We start from the raw sequence: 20,603 nt of genomic DNA, 5'->3' as shown, positions 1-20,603 counted from the left end.
GAATCTGGCTTCATATCAGCACAGAATCCGTCTTCTTGTCATAGCAGAGAATCAGGCTTCACGTCACCCACCACTGGAAGAGGCCACTGTCACACATTTAGGCCCTGGCACCCAGACAGGGGAGAGAGGTCCCGTAACAGAGAATCTGGCTTCATGTCAGCACAGAATCAGTCTTCATGTCATAGCAGAGAATCAGGCTTCACGTCACCCACCACTGAAAGAGGCCACTGTCACACATTTAGGCCCTGGCACCCAGACAGAGGAGAGAGGTCCCGTAACAGAGAATCTGGCTTCATGTCAGCACAGATTCAGTCTTCATGTCATAGCAGAGAATCAGGCTTCACGTCACCCACCACTGGAAGAGGCCACTGTCACACATTTAGGCCCTGGCACCCAGACAGAGGAGAGAGGTCCCGTAACAGAGAATCTGGCTTCATGTCAGCACAGAATCAGTCTTCATGTCATAGCAGAGAATCAGGCTTCACGTCACCCACCACTGGAACAGGCAACTGTCACACATTTAGGCCCTGGCACCCAGACAGAGGAGAGAGGTCCCGTAACAGAGAATCTGGCTTCATGTCAGCACAGAATCAGTCTTCATGTCATAGCAGAGAATCAGGCTTCACGTCACCCACCACTGGAAGAGGCCACTGTCACACATTTAGGCCCTGGCACCCAGACAGAGGAGAGAGGTCCCGTAACAGAGAATCTGGCTTCATGTCAGCACAGAATCAGTCTTCATGTCATAGCAGAGAATCAGGCTTCACATCACCCACCACTGGAAGAGGCCACTGTCACACATTTAGGCCCTGGCACCCAGACAGAGGAGAGAGGTCCCGTAACAGAGAATCTGGCTTCATGTCAGCACAGAATCAGTCTTCATGTCATAGCAGAGAATCAGGCTTCACGTCACCCACCACTGGAACAGGCCACTGTCACACATTTAGGCCCTGGCACCCAGACAGAGGAGAGAGGTCCCGTAACAGAGAATATGGCTTCATGTCAGCACAGAATCAGTCTTCATGTCATAGCAGAGAATCTGGCTTCACGCCCCCACCACTGGAACAGGCCACTGTCACACATTTAGGCCCTGGCACCCAGACAGAGGAGAGAGGTCCCGTAACAGAGAATTTGGCTTCATGTCAGCACAGAATCAGTCTTCATGTCAAAGCAGAGAATCAGGCTTCACGTCACCCACCACTGGAACAGGCCACTGTCACACATTTAGGCCCTGGCACCCAGACAGAGGAGAGAGGTCCCGTAACAGAGAATCTGGCTTCATGTCAGCACAGAATCAGTCTTCATGTCATAGCAGAGAATCAGGCTTCACGTCACCCACCACTGGAAGAGGCCACTGTCACACATTTAGGCCCTGGCACCCAGACAGAGGAGAGAGGTCCCGTAACAGAGAATCTGGCTTCATGTCAGCACAGAATCAGTCTTCATGTCATAGCAGAGAATCAGGCTTCACGTCACCCACCACTGGAACAGGCCACTGTCACATATTGGCCTAATGGTAAAATGAAAATAAAAATAGGATTGAATGAGGAAGTGCCCTGGAGTACAATAATATATTGTTACTGGGAGGTAGTTAATGTCTAATCTGCACAAGGGATGGACAGGTCCTGTGGGATCCATGCCTGGTTCATTTTTATGAACGTCCGCTTGTCCACATTGGCTGTAGACAGGCGGCTGCGTTTGTCTGTAACGGCGTCATCGCCACTGGCCATGTTGGTGGAGTACTCGAAATAGCGCAACAGGGCACACAGGTCTCGCATGGAGGCCCAGTCATTGGTGGTGAAGTGGTGCTGTTCCGCAGTGCGACTGACCCGTGCGTGCTGCAGCTGAAACTCCACTATGGCCTGCTGCTGCTCGCACAGTCTGTCCAGCATGTGCAAGGTTGAGTTCAACCTGGTGGGCAAGTCGCATATGAGGCGGTGACCGGGAAGGCCGAAGTTACGCTGTAGTGCAGACAGGCGAGCAGCGGCAGGGTGTGAACGCCGGAAACGCAAACAGACGGCCCGCACTTTATGCAGCAGCTCTGACATGTCGGGGTAGTTGCGAATGAACTTCTGCACCACCAAATTCAGCACACGCGCCAGGCAAGGGATGTGCGTCAAACCGGCTAGTCCCAGAGCTGCAACGAGATTTCGCCCATTATCGCACACCACCAGGCCGGGCTTGAGGCTCACCGGCAGCAACCACTCGTCGGTCTGTTGTTCTATACCCCGCCACAACTCCTGTGCGGTGTGGGGCCTGTCCCCCAAACATATGAGTTTCAGAACGGCCTGCTGACGTTTACCCCGGGCTGTGCTGAAGTTGGTGGTGAAGGTGTGTGGCTGACTGGATGAGCAGGTGGAAGAAGAGGAGGAGGAATCTGAGTAGGAGGATGAGGAGACAGGAGGCAAAGAATGTTGCCCTGCGATCCTTGGCGGCAGAAGGACGTGCGCCAAACAGCTCTCCGCCTGGGGCCCAGCCGCCACTACATTTACCCAGTGTGCAGTTAGGGAGATATAGCGTCCCTGGCCGTGCTTACTGGTCCACGTATCTGTGGTTAGGTGGACCTTGCCACAGATGGTGTTGAGCAGTGAACACTTGATTTTTATGGACACTTGGTTGTGCAGGGAAGGCACGGCTCTCTTGGAGAAGTAGTGGCGGCTGGGAACAACATACTGTGGGACAGCAAGTGACATGAGCTGTTTAAAGCTGTCTGTGTCCACCAGCCTAAATGACAGCATTTCATAGGCCAGTAGTGTAGAAATGCTGGCATTCAGGGCCAGGGATCGAGAGTGGCTAGGTGGGAATTTACGCTTTCTCTCAAATGTTTGTGAGATGGAGAGCTGAACGCTGCCGTGTGACATGGTTGAGATGCTTGGTGACGCAGGTGGTGGTGTTGGTGGTACATCCCATGTTTGCTGGGCGGCAGGTGCCAACGTTCCTCCAGAGGCGGAGGAAGAGGCCGCGGCGGCAGCAGCAGAAGAGGCAGAGGCGGCAGCAGCAGAAGAGGTAGCAGGGGTAGCCTGAGTGACTTCCTTGTTTTTAAGGTGTTTACTCCACTGCAGTTCATGCTTTGCATGCAGGTGCCTGGTCATGCAGGTTGTGCTAAGGTTCAGAACGTTAATGCCTCGCTTCAGGCTCTGATGGCACAGCGTGCAAACTACTCGGGTCTTGTCGTCAGCACATTGTTTGAAGAAGTGCCATGCAAGGGAACTCCTTGAAGCTGCCTTTGGGGTGCTCGGTCCTAGATGGCGGCGGTCAGTAGCAGGCGGAGTCTCTTGGCGGCGGTTGTTCTGATTTTGCCCACTGCTCCCTCTTTGTCTTTTGCTACGCTGTTGGCTCGGTCTCACCACTGCCTCTTCCTCCGAACTGTGAAAGTCAGTGGCACGACCTTCATTCCATGTGGGGTCTAGGACCTCATCGTCCCCTGCATCGTCTTCCACCCAGTCTTGATCCCTGACCTCCTGTTCAGTCTGCACACTGCAGAAAGACGCAGCAGTTGGCACCTGTGTTTCGTCATCATCAGAGACGTGCTGAGGTCGTATTCCCATGTCCTCATCATCAGGAAACATAAGTGGTTGTGCGTTAGTGCATTCTATCTCTTCCACCCCTGGGGAAGGGCTAGGTGGATGCCCTTGGGAAACCCTGCCAGCAGAGTCTTCAAACAGCATAAGAGACTGCTGCATAACTTGAGGCTCAGACAGTTTCCCTGATATGCATGGGGGTGATGTGACAGACTGATGGGCTTGGTTTTCATGCGCCATCTGTGCGCTTTCTGCAGAAGACTGGGTGGGAGATAGTGTGAACGTGCTGGATGCACTGTCGGCCACCCAATTGACTAATGCCTGTACCTGCTCAGGCCTTACCATCCTTAGAACGGCATTGGGCCCCACCAAATATCCCTGTAAATTCTGGCGGCTACTGGGACCTGAGGTAGTTGGTACACTAGGACGTGTGGCTGTGGCAGAACGGCCACGTCCTCTCCCAGCACCAGAGGGTCCACTAGCACCACCACGACCATGTCCACGTCCGCGTCCGCGTCCCTTACTAGATGTTTTCCTCATTGTTACCGTTCACCACAATAAGAAAAATATTATTCGGGCCAATGTATTGAATTAAAATTCAGGCCTTTTTTTACAGACACCTAACACTGTCTGGCTATCTATTTAGGTACCGTATTACACTAATACAGGCACACCAGTAATGACAGATTTAGCTGAATATAAATGTCAGGCCTATTTTTTAGGCGCTGTGTGACAGGTATACCTTTAATCACAGAATTAGACTTGTATCTGCACTGTAGCGTGTGTGTTAAGTTTTTCAGAATGACACTATCAGCACCTTGAATCTAATATACCCTTTTTGGGATAGATTTAAAGTAGGCCTGATATAGCAGAAACTACTAATTTTGAGAATGGCAAATTTGGGAATTGTTTTTCAACCCAGAACAAAAACTGTGCTTTTACGATCACTAAAAATAACTTGACCAGCTAAAACAGTACTGATTTGGAGGAATAGAAATGTCAGGCCTATTTTTTAGGCGCTGGGTGACAGGCTCAACTTGCCCCTGATGTAGTATATGGCCAAAAAATAACCACACTATTGATGGTTAAATGCACTTGGGTGACACAGGCTCAGCCTGCACCTGATGTAGTATATGGCCAAAAAATAACCACACTATTGATGGTTAAATGCACTTGATGAAAGCTTGACCCTGATGTAGGATATAGCAAAAAATAACCACACTATTGATGGTTTAAATGCACTTGGGTGACACAGGCTCAGCCTGCACCTGATGCAGTATATGGCCAAAAAATAACCACACTATTGATGGTTAAATGCACTTGGGTGACACAGGCTCAGCCTGCACCTGATGTAGGATATAGCAAAAAATAACCACACTATTGATGGTTAAATGCACTTGGTGGTAGCTTGTGCTGGCGCACCACAAGCCACAAAATGGCTGCCGATCACCCCAGAAAAAAGTGATATAAAAAAGCTCTGGGCAGCCTAAAAAAAGTGAGCAATTCAATATCAGCACTTCAATGATCCACAGCTGGAGATCGATCACTGAATTAAGTCTTTTGGAGGAGTTAATCTGCCTAATCTCGCCCTAACGTCGCAGCAGCAACCTCTCCCTACGCTTGTATCAGCAGAGTGACGAGCAGCGCTACGTGACCCAAGCTTATATAGAGGCTGGGTCACATGCTGCACTGGCCAATCACAGCCATGCCAATAGTAGGCAAGGCTGTGATGGCCTCTTGGGGCAAGTAGTATGACGCTGGTTGATTGGCTGCTTTGCAGCCTTTCAAAAAGCGCCAAGAAAGCGCCGAACACCGAACCTGAATCCCTACTTATTAGCTGTTGTATGGTGAAGTGAGAAAATTGCAGACTTTTTTGGGGTGTTTTAATTTCTTTTTTATTTATTTATTTATTTATTTATTTATTTAATCTAACAGTATGTCAGACAAAGAAGTGCCAGGCCCTGCACAGAGGAGTAGCAGAGGACTAAATGTTTCTGGAGCAGGCACAGGTTGCAGCAGAATAAGGGGGCGTGGCACCAGGAGTCACAGCGAGAGGCTTGAACTCCCAGTGTCATCTAGCGGTTGTGTCTTGACCAGCAACCGAGCAGTTCTTGAATGGTTGACTCGTTCATCTACTTCAGGAGTCAGCAGCTACTGGCCAGCCAAGATGTGGAGGAGACCGGGAGTCAGCCAGGTGGCAGCAGTGGGAGGTCGGTAGCCAAACATGCCCGGTGTAGACCACCCGCATCGCAGGAGCCTACCTGCCCAGGAAGTAGCGGTGCACTGGTTCATGGAGGCAGCAGCGGTAGCAGTGAGTCAGTGCGTAGTGTTGGGTGCGTTTTTATGGGGTTACTGTTCTGATGATCTGTTTTTTGGGGGTTATTATTCTGACGGATCAGAGGAAGGGCAAAATAATCAGTGACGTCAACACAAACTTACTGCTGACACTCTCCCCACTTTGTTCGGGGGCTCTACTTGTACAGATGTAGCAGGAGTAACACACACACTCTTAACTCAAATTTCTTAACTCATTACGTTATCTTGAAGCAAATGCCATTGAAAAGCAATTGCTTAACGCATTTAGTTGCATTTAGTTTAGATAACATGTCTCGTAAAACATTTGTGTTAACCATGCTACATCTGTATAAACTTTTAATAGAACAGGTTCTGTAGACATCTATGTGAAATCAGTTGACGATGGTGTAAAAAGAGTGCGCTTCTTATTGGTGCTAACATCGACCTGTAAGGCTGAGTTGATACTTCAGTTATTTGGTCAGTTTTGGCCCCATTACTGCCCAAATAAGTGAAGTGTGCAGTGATTCTAAGAGCGACGCCTGTCATCTGCATGTCATACTGACTCACAGTATAATTTCACTACCACAGCAGACTCCCTACGCGTGTTACTGCAAGGCACAGTGTTCTTCACCACTATAAAGGCTCTCTGCAGCCAGGAAATAGCAGTTTTTAAGGCGATTTTTTCGGCTAATAAATTCGGATCAAACCAAATATTTTTTAGCTCATCTTAAATTATTAGTAACACATTAAATGATAACTATAAGAGAAGATTCTACAATTCATTCTCATCTAGCATCCAGCATGTTGTCCTACTACAAACCTTTAAAGGATTTAATTTTCTGTATCATATGTGAACACTCCTCGGCTATCCTCTCCTCTAGGCTAGACTTGCCCATTCCAAAGTCTCGTAGGGTGGAGATGGTAAATCTTCTCATGATCTTCCAGTTGTCACCATGAGCAAAAGGTAGACCTGGAGCAGAAAAAGGAGACATCAAATGTTAATGATCATGGGTGAACATATAAATCACTGGACCCCATAGCAATAATCTAAATTTGGCCCCCATGCCCCATTTATAGCACATCCCAATACCCATTTCTGGCCTCTCCCTTTGCTGCATAAACTGTGCTTGCCGCTGAGTATTATATTTAGTTAGAGATGAGCACATTTTTCAAAAACTCGATTCAGACGGTTCACCGAATTTTCCAAAAATATACTATTCGATCCGAATTAATTTGTGACAAATCACGTTAAAAATGATCTATTTCCCAGCTGCATAAAGCCGTATATTTGTGTATAGAGATGGCCTTGTGGTTCGTCCGGCGGTCGTTTCGCAGCGTACTTTGCTCGTTCGCGATTCGCCGAACATGCAAACATATGGCAATGTTCGCTTGCGCCATATTCTTTTGCATTGAGCCGAACTTTGACCCATTACACATCAATAAGGTGGGACAGGACAGCCAATTGAGACTTTTCAGCACATGGACACCCCCCCCCACCCTATAACAGAACCCGATCTGGCAGCTATTTTACATTCTGTATTTTGCCAGTGTAGGGAGAGGTTGCTTTGTGGAGCAGGGACAGACTGTTAGGGACACCAAAAGCTAGCTAATAAGGCCACAAAAGTCCTTTTAAGGACTGGTATAGGTGTGCTATCGATAGGTGTGATATACTTATAATATACTTTCTAACATATAAAGTATATTATAGTGCATTTGTATTGTGCAGCAGTTGTGTGCGGTTCTGCTGCAATACCGCAGGTATATAGAGGGATAAGTGCTATTGGAACAACTATTTGCAATGGGTGTGATATACCTGCTTCCACAAAATACTGATTTAGGTGTTTGATATACCTGCTTCCATAAAATACTGATTGAGGGGTGCGATATACCTGCTTCCGCAAAATACTGATTAAGGGGTTTCATATACCTGCTTCCACAACATACAGATTGAGGGGTTTGATATACCTGCTTCCACCAAATATTGATTAAGGGGTTTGATATACCTGCTTCCACAAAATACTGATTCAGGGGTGTGATATACCTGCTTCTATAAAATATTTTTTGAGGCCTGCGATACACCTACTTCCACAAAATACTGATTAAGGGGTTTCATATACCTGCTTCCACAACATACAGATTGAGGGGTTTGATATACCTGCTTCCACCAAATATTGATAAAGGGGTTTGATATACCTGCTTCCACAAAATACTGATTCAGGGGTGTGATATACCTGCTTCTAGAAAATACTTTTTGAGGCCTGCGATACACCTACTTCCACAAAATACTGATTAAGGGGTTTCATATACCTGCTTCCACAACATACAGATTGAGGGGTTTGATATACCTGCTTCCACCAAATATTGATTAAGGGGTTTGATATACCTGCTTCCACAAAATACTGATTCAGGGGTGTGATATACCTGCTTCTACAAAATACTTTTTGAGGCCTGCGATATACCTACTTCCACAAAATATTGATTAAGGGGTTCTATATACCTGTTTCCACAAAATACTGATTGAAGGTTGCGATATACCTGCTTCCACCAAATACTGATTGAGGCCTGCGATACACCTGCTTTCACCAAATACTTATTGATGGGTGCGATATACCTACTTCCACAAAATGATTATTACAAGTAGGTTACACAAAACATAGACATACACATAAACGGTGTAGTATGTTAAATAGACCCGGAAAGAGTAAGTAAAAACCCACTCAGTGTACATAGATACACCAAACAACGAGAATAAACTGAGATTAAACGGGTATATCATCAAAAATAAATCCTTTATTGAAAAAATAACATATATAGACGAGAACATGAGACAACAGATAAAAAATGGCTACATCTGAGGAGGCATATCAGCACAGGTGAAACATGAAGGGGAAGAATGGAGTACAAGGCCTCACTGAATTCCGCATGTACTTCTGTAACCACAATTACTTAGTATGTGGGGGCAAAAAAAAAAATACTAAGGTGCAAGTGCAAATGATAAAACACCACATCAATAAATGGTTACAGACTACACCGCAACATATGGATGTATAATAGTTCCAATAGATGTATGGGAACATACAGCAGCCAAGAAGTGCATAGAGAGTCACCACATCAATGGTCCAATATCACAATAGAAACTGTGGTGACAACTTAGAACTCCATATACATAAAGATATGGCTCAGGTGCACGGCAACATCCAACTATGGATAACCCAAGTGGGTATAGCTAAGCACCAGAGCCAGTAAACACATCCCCAAAGATCCACAAGAGCATTACATATCTACATACCCATAGTATGGGGATATACACCTCAGGAGAGCCACGTAACCCTGACGCGCGTTTCGGCGGATGCCTTCCCCAGAGTAGTAGGCGATAGGCCAAGAAAATCTCTGGCCATTTTAGAAGATCTTACACGGCCATGGCTCTCCTTGCTGACTTTCAGTGGTGACACCACCTGCCTGTCAGACGTCTGATTTGTGAATGCCCGACGCGCTGGTATTCCACCTTGTATATGCTTGATAGGCTTCTACAGCAGCAACGTGCCGTTAATGACTACCTGTACGAACTCGGCAGCAGGACAGCTTCTGGGGAGCTTGGTTTCTTTTCACCGCACCAGTGGCTGCTCATGCGCGATGCATGCAGACTTCTGCAGCCATTTGATGAGATCACCAAACTGGTCAGTCGCAGCCAGGGTGCCATCAGTGACATCGTACCTTACGCCTTCTTTCTGGTGCGTGCATTGTGTCGTGTCATTAATCAAGCCGCCCGTCGAGGAGCAGGAGCTGAAAGATGAGGAAGTCGCAATGCTAAATGAATTCCCAGTCGGGGCTACTCCCATCTGAGACAAGTCAGCAGGAGTGTGAAGAGGAGTCAGAGGAGGATGGTGGCTGGAGGGAGGAGGAGGAGGAGCAAGAAGAGCAGGCTTTGAGGGGGATTTTAAGCTTTTCGGGGGTTTCCCTGGTGTTGTCCATGGCTGGGGGGAAGGAGACCGAGGACGACATTCTTCTGGGCGATGAGCAGGAGCCAGGAAGCTCCACCGCTTCCAATTTAGTGCAAATAGGGCCTGTCATGCTCCAGTGTTTGAAGAGGGACCCCCGTATAAAAAGCATAAAGGGCAAGGACCAGTACTGGGTGGAAATGTAATTAGACCCCCGGTACAAACACAAAATGGCGGACATGTTACCAGCTTCACAGAGGGCTGGCAGAATACAGCATTTCCAGGCCTTGCTGCGAGAGATGCTGCATTCTACTGTTGTGGGCGCTGGCAGAGGAATTTCAACCCACAGCACAGAGAAACAGTTGCAAGTACCAATCCTACAGCACATGCAAGAAGAGGGCGGTTTGAAGATGTGTTGGTCACTTCAGATATGAGATCATTCTTGCAACCAACCCATCGAGAGCCGCCCTCCAGATCCAGCCTAAGGGAACGCCTAGACCGACAGGTGTCTGACTACATCGGGTTAACGGCTGATGAGGACGCTCTGAGAAGCGAGGAACCCCTGGACTACTCGGTGTGCAGGCTTGACCTGTGGCCAGAGCTGGCACAATGTGCCATGGAACTCTTGGCTTGCCCCTCGTCGAGTGTCCTGTCAGAAATGACGTTCAGCACAGCAGCAGGGGAGATCGTGACTGATAAGCGCACTCGCCTAGCTCATGACAGTGTGGACTACCTCACATTTCTAAAAATGAATGAGGCATGGATCTCGGAGGAATTCAACACCTGTGACGACCACGTGTAATTGAATTTCCTCATGCCAGCCCACACATATCAGCCACTACCCAGAACAAAGAATGGTCCTTGTCTTATGTATATACAGCGGCATAAAAGGCCTTTCCTGTCAGTTGAATGCCTAATTTTTGGGGCCTCTACTCCAGTGGCCGACAGCAAAATTTTTATCCAGTGACCGCCTAATGTACCTCCAGCCACATCATCACAAGTTTTTTCTGTAAGGTGAATGCCTAATTTTTGGGGCCTGTTCTGGCCTACAGTAAAATTTTTAGCCAGTGACCGCCTAATGTACCTCCAGCCACATTATCACAAGTTCTTTTCTGTCAGGCGAATGCCTAATTTTTGGGGCCTGTACTGGCCTACAGTAAAATTGTTATCCACTGACCGTCTAATATACCTCCAGCCACATAATTACTTGTTCTTTTCTGTCAGGTGAATGCCTAATTTTTGGGGCCTGTACTCCACTGGCCTACAGTCAAATTGTTATTCAGTGACCGCCTAATGTACCTCCAGCCATATAATCACTTGTACTTTTCTATCAGGTGAATGCCTAATTTTTGGGGCCTGTACTCCCGTAGCCTAAAATAAAAATTTTCTAGGCTCCAGCAGGGCCCATTTTTTATATTTTCCTTTTAAGATGCATAAAAATAGTCCCTGATTAAAATACATATTTTTTGTGGGCATTTTTGCCATTGATCCCCCTCTGGTATGTCACTGTCCATGGTGTGGGACTATTTGTGCACTTCTAGGAAGTATTTGGTGGCTGCAAATATGACCTGAAGATTTTTCAGATTCGCCTGCCATTAAAGTGAATGGAACCCGCCGTGAAAGCGTGGTTCGCGAACATTTGAATGTGCATTCGCGAAACATCCCGGCCGATGTTCGTCCATCACTAGTTACTAGAAGGTGTCCATATTCCTTCCCTAGTTCTCAGGCCTGATTCCCTTTCCCCCCCTTCCCTTTTATGCTCGGTATGGTGTCTCCTTCCCACACCGAAGCATGACATATAGTTATCAATGAACACAATGGGCAATCTAATGATTGGCAGTTATTGTCACCCAAGGGGACTTAAAAAAAGAAAAAAAAAAAAAAAGAAAAAGAAATGTTTTTACAAATATATATATATATATATATATATATATATAAAAAACATAAAAGTTTAAATCACCCCCCTTTCCTTGAAATAAAAATACTTCAATAAAAAAAAATCTTGGGCATCGCTGTGTGCGAAAATGCCCACACAACTAAAATATAACAATATTAATGGCATACAGCAAATGGCGTAAAGGGAAAAAAAAATAAAAACAGCCAATTTTCCAATTTTTGTCACTTCAACTGCCCAATAAGGTTTTTATAAAAAGTGATCAAAAAGTCGCACACACTTCAAATTGGTATCACTGAAAATTACAGATCGTCATGCAAAGATTGAGCCCTCACATAGCCCCGTACACATAACTACAAAAAAGTTATAGGGGTCAAAATATGATTATACTTTTTTCTCAAAGGTTTTAATTTTTTTTTTCAGTATTAAAACTAAATAAAATAAAAATAAAAACCTTTATCAGAATTGCATTTTTTCCCAATTCTACTCCATTTGGATTATTTTTTTGCTTCCTACTACATGGTATGCAACCGTAAATGGTGCTATTAGAAAGTACAACTTGTCCCACAAAAAATAAGCCCTCATAAGGCTATGTGAATGGAAAAATAAAAAAGTTAGGACTATAGGAACTCAGGGAGTGAAAAACGAAAAAAGGAAAATCTCAGGGTCCTTAAGGGGTTAACAGTGACCTCCACAGAGCTCTGTTCCCTTAAAATGTGACCTCCACAACACCCCACCCCCTTAATAGTGACCTCTACAGCACCCTGTCTCTTAACACTGACCTCCATAGCGGACCGTCCCCTTAACTGTGATCTCCACCATTCCCTGCCCCTTAACAGAGACCTCCACAGTGCCCTACCCCTTAACAGTGACCTCCACGGCAGCCGACCCTTTAACAGTGACCTCCACAGCGGCAGCCCCTTTCTTAGTGACCTCCACAGTACCCCATCTCCTTAACAGTGATTTCCACAACACCCATCCCCTTAACAGTGGCCTCTACAGCAATTTGCCCCTTAACACTTAACTCCATAGTGGACCGTCCCCTTAACTATGACCTCCACAGCAGCCTGCCCCTAGGGTGGCCAGAAGTCCGGTTTTAGGCCGGACAGTCCGGCTTTCAGACTCCCTGTCCTCCGTCCTGTGCAGGGTCTGGACGGACACAGGGATGCCCTTTTGAACAGCTCACTCTCAGACAGCAGCACTGTGCTGTGTTAGCGTGAGCTTCAGTGAGAAAGTCACCCTCCCTCCCACCCCTGCAGCTGACAGAAGTAGATTTTTTACGTTCATTTTTTCAATCCCCATTGCCGGCGGAGTGGAAGGTGGCGTGGCTTAGTGGGACCTGGGGGCTGGGTTTTTAAGTCTGTCTTTTGAGGGTGGCCTGAATGGCCAACCTACCTGCCCGCTTAACTGTGACCTCCACAGCACTCCGCTCCCTTAACAGTGTCATCCACAGCACCCTGCCCCTTTAAAGCTGACCTACAGCAGTGAAAAAAAATGGCTGGGTTGTTATAGAAACCTGGTGTAAAACTGTGTGTATGTGAAGACTAAGGGCCTGCGAACTTCTATTGTCTGATAAGGGTCATGTGAACAGGCTTCTATTGGCTAATGCATTTTTGGGAATATCTCAGGAATGGTACATGCTAGAGAGCTGGTCTAAAACCTTCCCGGACATCTGATGTACCTGTGTGCAAAATTTTGTGATTGTGGATGCGATGGTGCGGATTCCTTTAGCGGACATACACACATACACTCAGCTTTATATATTAGATTAATACACCCCGTAAATGGCTGTAGTACAATGTAACTTCACCGCAGAACGGCAAATAAGACGTATTTTTTTTCCCTATTAATACACCCCCCCCCCAAAAAAAATATATAACAATGTAAAATCACAGCAGAACAGCTAATAGGACGTACGTATATTTCCTATTAATACACCCTATAAATGGCTGTATCACACAGAACTTGCACTCCAATAACAAGCAAGGTTTGCTGAAATTAGGGATGTATCATATAGTGCAAACCACCTAAAAGCAGCAGTATAACTGCAATTGGGATCCCCAGTCAGTGCAGCAAGGTGTGGTAGAAGAGCTCCTATTACCCAGCCTGTACACTCTCCAATTACACCCTGTTCTCCTTTTATAATGTGGATGATTCCTCCCTATCCTTTCCCTACACTTTGAATAATCTTTCCCTGAACTTGTAAATCTTTTTTTTCAGCACAATAAAGTCTTTTCTAGCACTGTCCCTGGCGCCTGTCACATTTCTCCCTGCACTAAGTACACCGGAAAATGGCTGAATCCAAGATGACTGAGGCTATATATAGGGCTGTGACATCACAGGGCTGGCTGGCTGTTGATTGGCTGCATGCATGGAATTGTGGGTGATCTCTCGTTCCCAGAGTTCTTTGCTCCATGTCCTAACATGTGCAGCAGCTATTTTAGGAAAAAATGCGATTCGTTACCACGAAGCGTGAGGAAATTCGACTTCGGTGCGAATTAAATTTTTCCTGAAATTTGGATCTAATTCCACTTCATCAACTTCGATTCACTCATCTCTAATGGTAGTTTAAATTACAATGAGTGTAGAAATTTTTATTTATTTTTGCTTATTAATATATTACCCAATCCTTTATCCATCTTCTCAAATATCGGGACTCTAGCTCGTTCTTCAAACTCTTCTGCATGGTTTACCAAGGCATCTTTGACAGCATCATATCCAGCTAACACCACTATCTTCTTCAGGCCCATCTGAATGCTAAACACTGGACCATAGGTCTCTGACAACTGAAAAAAGACTGAACAGTTACTATAGAGAACTAAATTATGTGCTATAATTGTGTCCTGCACAGCAATCCAAACAGTAGCAATATTAATAATCTTTATAATTGGAGATGGGAGTGGGAGGTTTGGACTATAGTAGATGTAAATCATTGGCAGAACAGAGAACACGGGTAGGGTGGTAGACAGATGAGGGAGCAGATGTTGGGAGATGCAGCACTGCGAAGAGCTTTGCCGATGAGAGTGAGAAATTTTATTTAAAAACTGTCAGGACTCGCTCTGGTAGACAGGATTAGCGGACGCAGTATAGAGGCAACAACAAGTTCTTTGGATCAAACAGTTCAGTGTTTTATTCACACGTTAGGCAAGTGACAAAACAAGCAGTCATATTCAAACAAAAAGTCACCTTGCGGTGTTGGTGGTAATTCACACCATGCGGCAATTCTGCCTCAAAGAGCCCTTGCTGATAGCAGCACCAACCTGTTTTCACGCCAAACAGGTAGCAAGCCATCATCCAGACACAAGGCTCCCAGATCCCAACACAGAGACCTGGCTTCTGAGCCCAGCTGCCTATTTAAGGACAGCCAGGTGCTGCCAATACCCGGACTGGCATTTAAAATCCGGTCCGGTATTTGACCTCACCTGGCTGTAAATCAGCCAAGCAGCACATGCTGGGAGGAAAATACCTGTTTTCCCAGACGAAACCTCTCACTGTGACACAATACTCAGGAACTTCAATTTTTCAAAGGTTAAGTTCCAGATAGAGAACATGATGTTAAAGACAGCAGATATACGAACTCTAGTGTTTTATAATTGTACTGTGGTTATGTCACAAGATGAGATATAAAGTTGAGTGTCATCATCATATAGATGGTACTGAATACAAAATCTACTGATAGTCTATGCAACAGGGGCTCGGTAGAGAGACAAGACGAGAGGACCTAGGACTGAACTCTAATGAATTCCAACAGCAAAGGAAAGTTGAAAAGTAGTAAAACCTGCAAATGATACACTGAAAGAACAACCAGAAGGATTGGAAAAAAACAAAAAAGGGCTGTATCCTTAAAGGGGTTGTCTCATATCAGCAAATGGAATTTATCATGTACATAAAGATAATATAAGCTACTTACTAATGTATTGTGATTGTCTATATTGCTTCCTTTGCTGACTGGATTCATTTTCCATCACATTATACAATGCACATTTCCATGGTTATTACCACCCTGCAATCCAGCAGTGGAAGGCGTCGTCCTCTCTGGTGGTTGAGACCGAAGGTGTGTGCATAGTCATGCACCCTTTCCTTTAGTGTTCAAGCACGACCATCGCTGCTGGATTGCATGGTGGTCGTAACCATGAAAACAAGCAAGGTATAATGTGATGGAAAAATGAATCCAGCCAGCAAAGGAGGCAATATGGACAATAACAATACATTAGCAAGTGCCTTGTATTAACATTTTCTTCATGACAAAAGCCATTTGCTGAAGCAAGACAACCCCTTTAAGGCCGATATATTGAAGCATGGTGGGGAGGATTTGGTGGTCTACGTTATCCAATGCTGCGGAGAGATATAGAAGAATGAGTAGAGACCGAGTAGTTACTATTGCATATAGCCATCAGGAGGTATTTTGGTAAGGGCAGTTTGTGTGGAGTCTGGAGTGTATACACATATAAATCTATGACATACAATTCTGTGACAGGCTATAGATCACTCACCTCCATCAAAGTTTGATGAAGTCCCTTTGCAAGCACGGTATGGAGATTTCCAATCAGTGGCAGTTTAAGTGGTCCTGGGGGGAAATTTTTAGGATTCTTATTCATCCAGGTGTTTAAATAATGTATAATATAGAAAGTAACCACAGTTACTAATATTACAGATAGGACCTCCATTTGTGTCACTAGTTCAGGACAACTTTAATCACTTTTAAGTTAAAAGCCATTTATAAACTACAGAAGGTTAAATAATTAATTGTAGAAGATAAATATTTGAGCAATGACATTTTGAAATCAGTTTTGAGATACAAAGTACAAAATCTCATGCCAAAGAAACCAGTGAGATGGAAACAAAGTTAAAGGAATTGTACAGGATAAAAAAGGTGTCTGCACCTCACCAGTGCACAGATTGGGTGAGGCATTGTAACCCAGTTCTGTTTACTTGTTTGACCCCTTCTACCCCAGGCCTGCTTTCACCTTCCTGCCCAGGTCATATTTTGCAAATTTGACGCGTCACCGTCAGATTCTAGCGAGGGTCCTACCGATCACTAGAACATCTCAGAAAAACACACCAAAGCAAAGAGAGACAAAGACATGACAGTAACCAAAACAAACACTTTATTAGCAAGATAATGACTTGGCATAAAACTGGATCAGCAGGTAAGGGACCCGTGGCGGGAAATTCCACTGGACCAAGTGCACCGGTTTTACTTGGGGCCAAACCCAGGGGGCCTCAGTGAGTCCCGTTTTTCACAGAGTACCAGATGGTTGGGGTGAACTTTGCTGAGGCTCCACAGATCCCCCCATAACAGTGTCCGTCATCCACAGATCCCCCCATAACAGTGTCCGTCATCCACAGATCCCCCCATAACAGTGTCCGTCATCCACAGATCCCCCCATAACAGTGTCCGTCATCCACAGATCCCCATAACAGTGTCCATCATCCAAAGATCCCCCCATAACAGTGTCTGTCATCCACAGATCCCCCCATAACAGTGTCCGTCATCCACAGATCCCCCCATAACAGTGTCTGTCATCCACAGATCCCCCCATAACAGTGTCCGTCATCCACATATCCCCCCATAACAGTGTCCGTCATCCACAGATCCCCCCATAACAGTGTCCGTCATCCACAGATCCCCCATAACAGTGTCCTTCACAGATCCCCCATAACAGTGTCCTTCACAGATCCCCCCATAACAGTGCCATCCACAGATACCCAGTAATAGTGCCATCCACAGACCACCATTAGTTCCAAACCCACCAAAAGCACACCTTTTGGTTAAAATATTTTTTTTCTTATTTTCCTCCCCAAAAACCTAGGTGCGTCTTATATGCCGGTGCGTCTTATAGGGCGAAAAATACGGTAGTCCATGGGCAAACAGACAGAGCTGCACACAAGGCACAGACAGGCAGAAGTCTGGACCCCATACAGGACGACACATGGCGGTCACAGACAGGGCCGGTGCAAGGATTTTTGCTGCCCTAGGCAAAATAAAAATTGCCGCCCCCCCCATTATCAGATGATCTGTCCATATCATGACATCACATATGTTCCACCCCTTTCTCAGCATTTAAATTAAAAGAACTGCTATGTTTTCCTTAGGGTTAATCAAGCTTCTTGTAGCTGTCTCCCTGACAGCCGCTAGAGGTGCTTCCGCGATTCTCACGGAGAAAATTACAGTGGGAAGACGCGGAACTTAGTTTTGAATGCGTGCGCATGCACATTCACAGCTGAGAGGAGGATCGGGGAGAAGAGTTCCCAGTGCTGGCGCTGGAGAAATGTAAGTGGCTGAAGGGGTTTTAACCCAGTGGGAGGGGGACACGAGGGTGCCCCACTCCTAACACCTATATAGTGCCAGGAAAATGAGTTTGTTTTCCTGGCACTATAGTGCTCCTTTAACACCAGTACTGCACAGTGTCTTTTCTCTGCAGGAACAGGCTATAGACACCAGTACCACTACATTAAACTGTAGTGGTTCTGGGACTATAGTGTCCTTTTAATGTGAGGTAAATTAGTTTCCAATGTAGTATTAATAACTAAACAATTAAATAATAAACATATTGCATTGTCTACTTACCACCAGGACAATAAGATGATCTGGTCTCTGGCTGCAGTCTGGCTCTTGGTCTGGCTCTGGGGACTGGAGACAAACACCAATGTCGCCAGGGGTCAAGTCCTGGGAAAAAAAGTGTGGGAACTCACCTAAGATCCACTGCAAACCCCCCCACACCCCGAAAAAACTATATATATTTCGCTGAAAATTCAGTGCAACATTTATTGTAAAGTGCCAGTTTACACAAACAACTGCAAAATTAAGATGAAATAAACAAATATATATAGGGACCCTCACCTATCAGACAATGGGGTCATATCCTAGCGATATGCCCTCATTGTCTGAGATGGAAAACCCCTTTAAAATACAATACATGTGAATGGGCTTTTGAAAGCTACGTGTAGCGGGGGAAAAAAAAGCACAGAAAATCTAGCATGCTGTAATTTGTGTCGCTGCGGACTGAGCCAAATGTACACATTGTGATCAAAACAAAACAAAAACTCCCCTTATATATAATTTACTTACAGTTCTGAAGACTCAGGGGTGCTGGCTGGTTTTGCCTCAGGGGTGCTGACAGGCTTGGCCGAGCAGAAGGAGTGTGGGACTGTGAGGCCTTTTTTCTCCAAGCTGCTCCGGATCAGTGCTCTAGGCAGCTGGGCTCAGGGCTGGAAGTGGGCACCGCACAATAAGAAAAAAATATTTTTCATTACACCTCAGGTCAGACCACCAATCAGACCCCTAATGTTAATAAGACCCCAATAATACCCCAATAAGACCTCAGATCAGAACCCAATATGAATGACCCCCAATCAGACCTCAGATAAGACCCCCATGCCTCTCATCAGCCCCCCCGTCAGTGCCTCTCATCAGCCCCCCCGTCAGTGCCTCTCATCAGCCCCCCCGTCAGTGCCTCTCATCAGCCCCCCCGTCAGTGCCTCTCATCAGCCCCCCGTCAGTGCCTCTCATCAGCCCCCCCGTCAGTGCCTCTCATCAGCCCCCCCGTCAGTGCCTCTCATCAGCCCCCCCCATCAGTGCCTCTTATCAGCCCCCCCCGTCAGTGCCTCTCATCAGCCCCCCCGTCAGTGCCTCTCATCAGCCCCCCCGTCAGTGCCGCTCATCAGCCCCCCCGTCAGTGCCTCTCATCAGCCCCCCCCGTCAGTGCCTCTCATCAGCCCCCCCCGTCAGTGCCTCTCATCAGCCCCCCCGTCAGTGCCTCTCATCAGATCAGCCCCCCCCCCCCCCGGTCAGTGCCTCTCATCAGCCCCCCCCTGTCAGTGCCTCTCATCAGCCCCCCCCGTCAGTGCCTCTCATCAGCCCCCCCCGTCAGTGCCTCTCATCAGCCCCCCCCCCCGTCAGTGCCTCTCATCAGCCCCCCCCGTCAGTGCCTCTCATCAGCCCCCCCCGTCAGTGCCTCTCATCAGCCCCCCCCAGTCAGTGCCTCTCATCAGCCCCCCCCCCCCCCGTCAGTGCCTCTCATCAGCGCCTTTAGTATAAATAAAATATGGAAAAAATAAAAACACTTACACTTACCTCTCCTGCTCCTGGATGCAGACGCTCCTCTTCTACTGCTGTAGGCTGTACGTCACAGAGCGACTCACTCGGCTCCTGTGCGCAGCCCTCACAGCCGACAGCCGAAGACCAGGAAGGCGGCGGTGAGTACAAAGCCTTCACCGCTTCCTCCTGGTCCTTTTGCCCTGAAAGGGAACGGCGTTCCTGCCATGAAAAAAGTGCAGGAACGCCGTTCTCACGCGTTCCCCCTCGACTCGACCCCTGAATGTCGCCCTGGGGAAGAAGAAAGCAGCTGCACTCCAATCCAGGAGCCCACTTCTGTCCCAGAAGGCACTGGGAGGCAGGAAATTGCTGGTAGCTGGCTGCTCGGCTGCTCAGTGGCCTTCCCTTCCTTCTTCGCTCCACCCCCTATCTGCTCTCCGTGCTCAAGGGTGGGAGGGGTCAGGGGGGTAAATGTAGAGATCAGGGCGCACACAGTGCGCGGCTGTGCGCCCTTGAGCTACCCAGCCTTCCATCCAAGTCGGCAGAGCTCCGCCTCCACCCTCAGCCTGAAGGTAAGCTCAGTCAGACCAGAGAGACAGCGGTGTCAGTCTCTCTGGTCTGCTGCGCCCCAGAGCCATGGCTTCACTGAGGCTCTGGACTGTCTGTACATCATCTCTGGACTCCGGCCACCGGCTCAGTGCTGTGCCGCCTGAGGGATTTTTACTAGAGCGCTCAGCCGCTCAGGCGGCGCAGCCTGAGGAGCGCCGCCCGCTGGCCGCCACTTAACCAACGTTTTTTTTTTTAAAACCGGCGCCCCCTGCTAAATTGCGCCCTAGGCGGCTGCCTAGGTCGCCTTACAGGTGGCGCTGGCCCTGGTCACAGACAAGACACAGAACCAGACAAGTTGACCTTGATGT

At 47.0% G+C, this 20,603-nt stretch overlaps 1 protein-coding gene across 1 annotated transcript in view; it reads right to left on the bottom strand.

Annotated features, from left to right (window-relative positions):
- LOC120997235 (cytochrome P450 2K4-like) overlaps positions 1 to 16,348 on the bottom strand; it is an 81,872-nt gene extending 65,524 nt beyond the window's left edge. The window contains exons 1-3 of the mRNA XM_040427232.1: positions 16,142 to 16,348; positions 14,272 to 14,434; positions 6,637 to 6,786 (exon numbers count right to left, since the gene is read on the bottom strand). Coding sequence (XP_040283166.1) covers positions 6,637 to 6,786; positions 14,272 to 14,434; positions 16,142 to 16,315 — 487 coding nt within the window. The 5' untranslated portion in view covers positions 16,316 to 16,348. The remainder of the gene's footprint in view (positions 1 to 6,636; positions 6,787 to 14,271; positions 14,435 to 16,141) is intronic.
- Positions 16,349 to 20,603: the final 4,255 nt, after the last annotated feature.

The sequence above is a fragment of the Bufo bufo genome, chromosome 4 (genome assembly GCF_905171765.1).
Source record: "Bufo bufo chromosome 4, aBufBuf1.1, whole genome shotgun sequence".
Lineage (NCBI taxonomy): Eukaryota > Metazoa > Chordata > Amphibia > Anura > Bufonidae > Bufo > Bufo bufo.
This window is presented reverse-complemented; position numbering and strand designations above follow the sequence as displayed.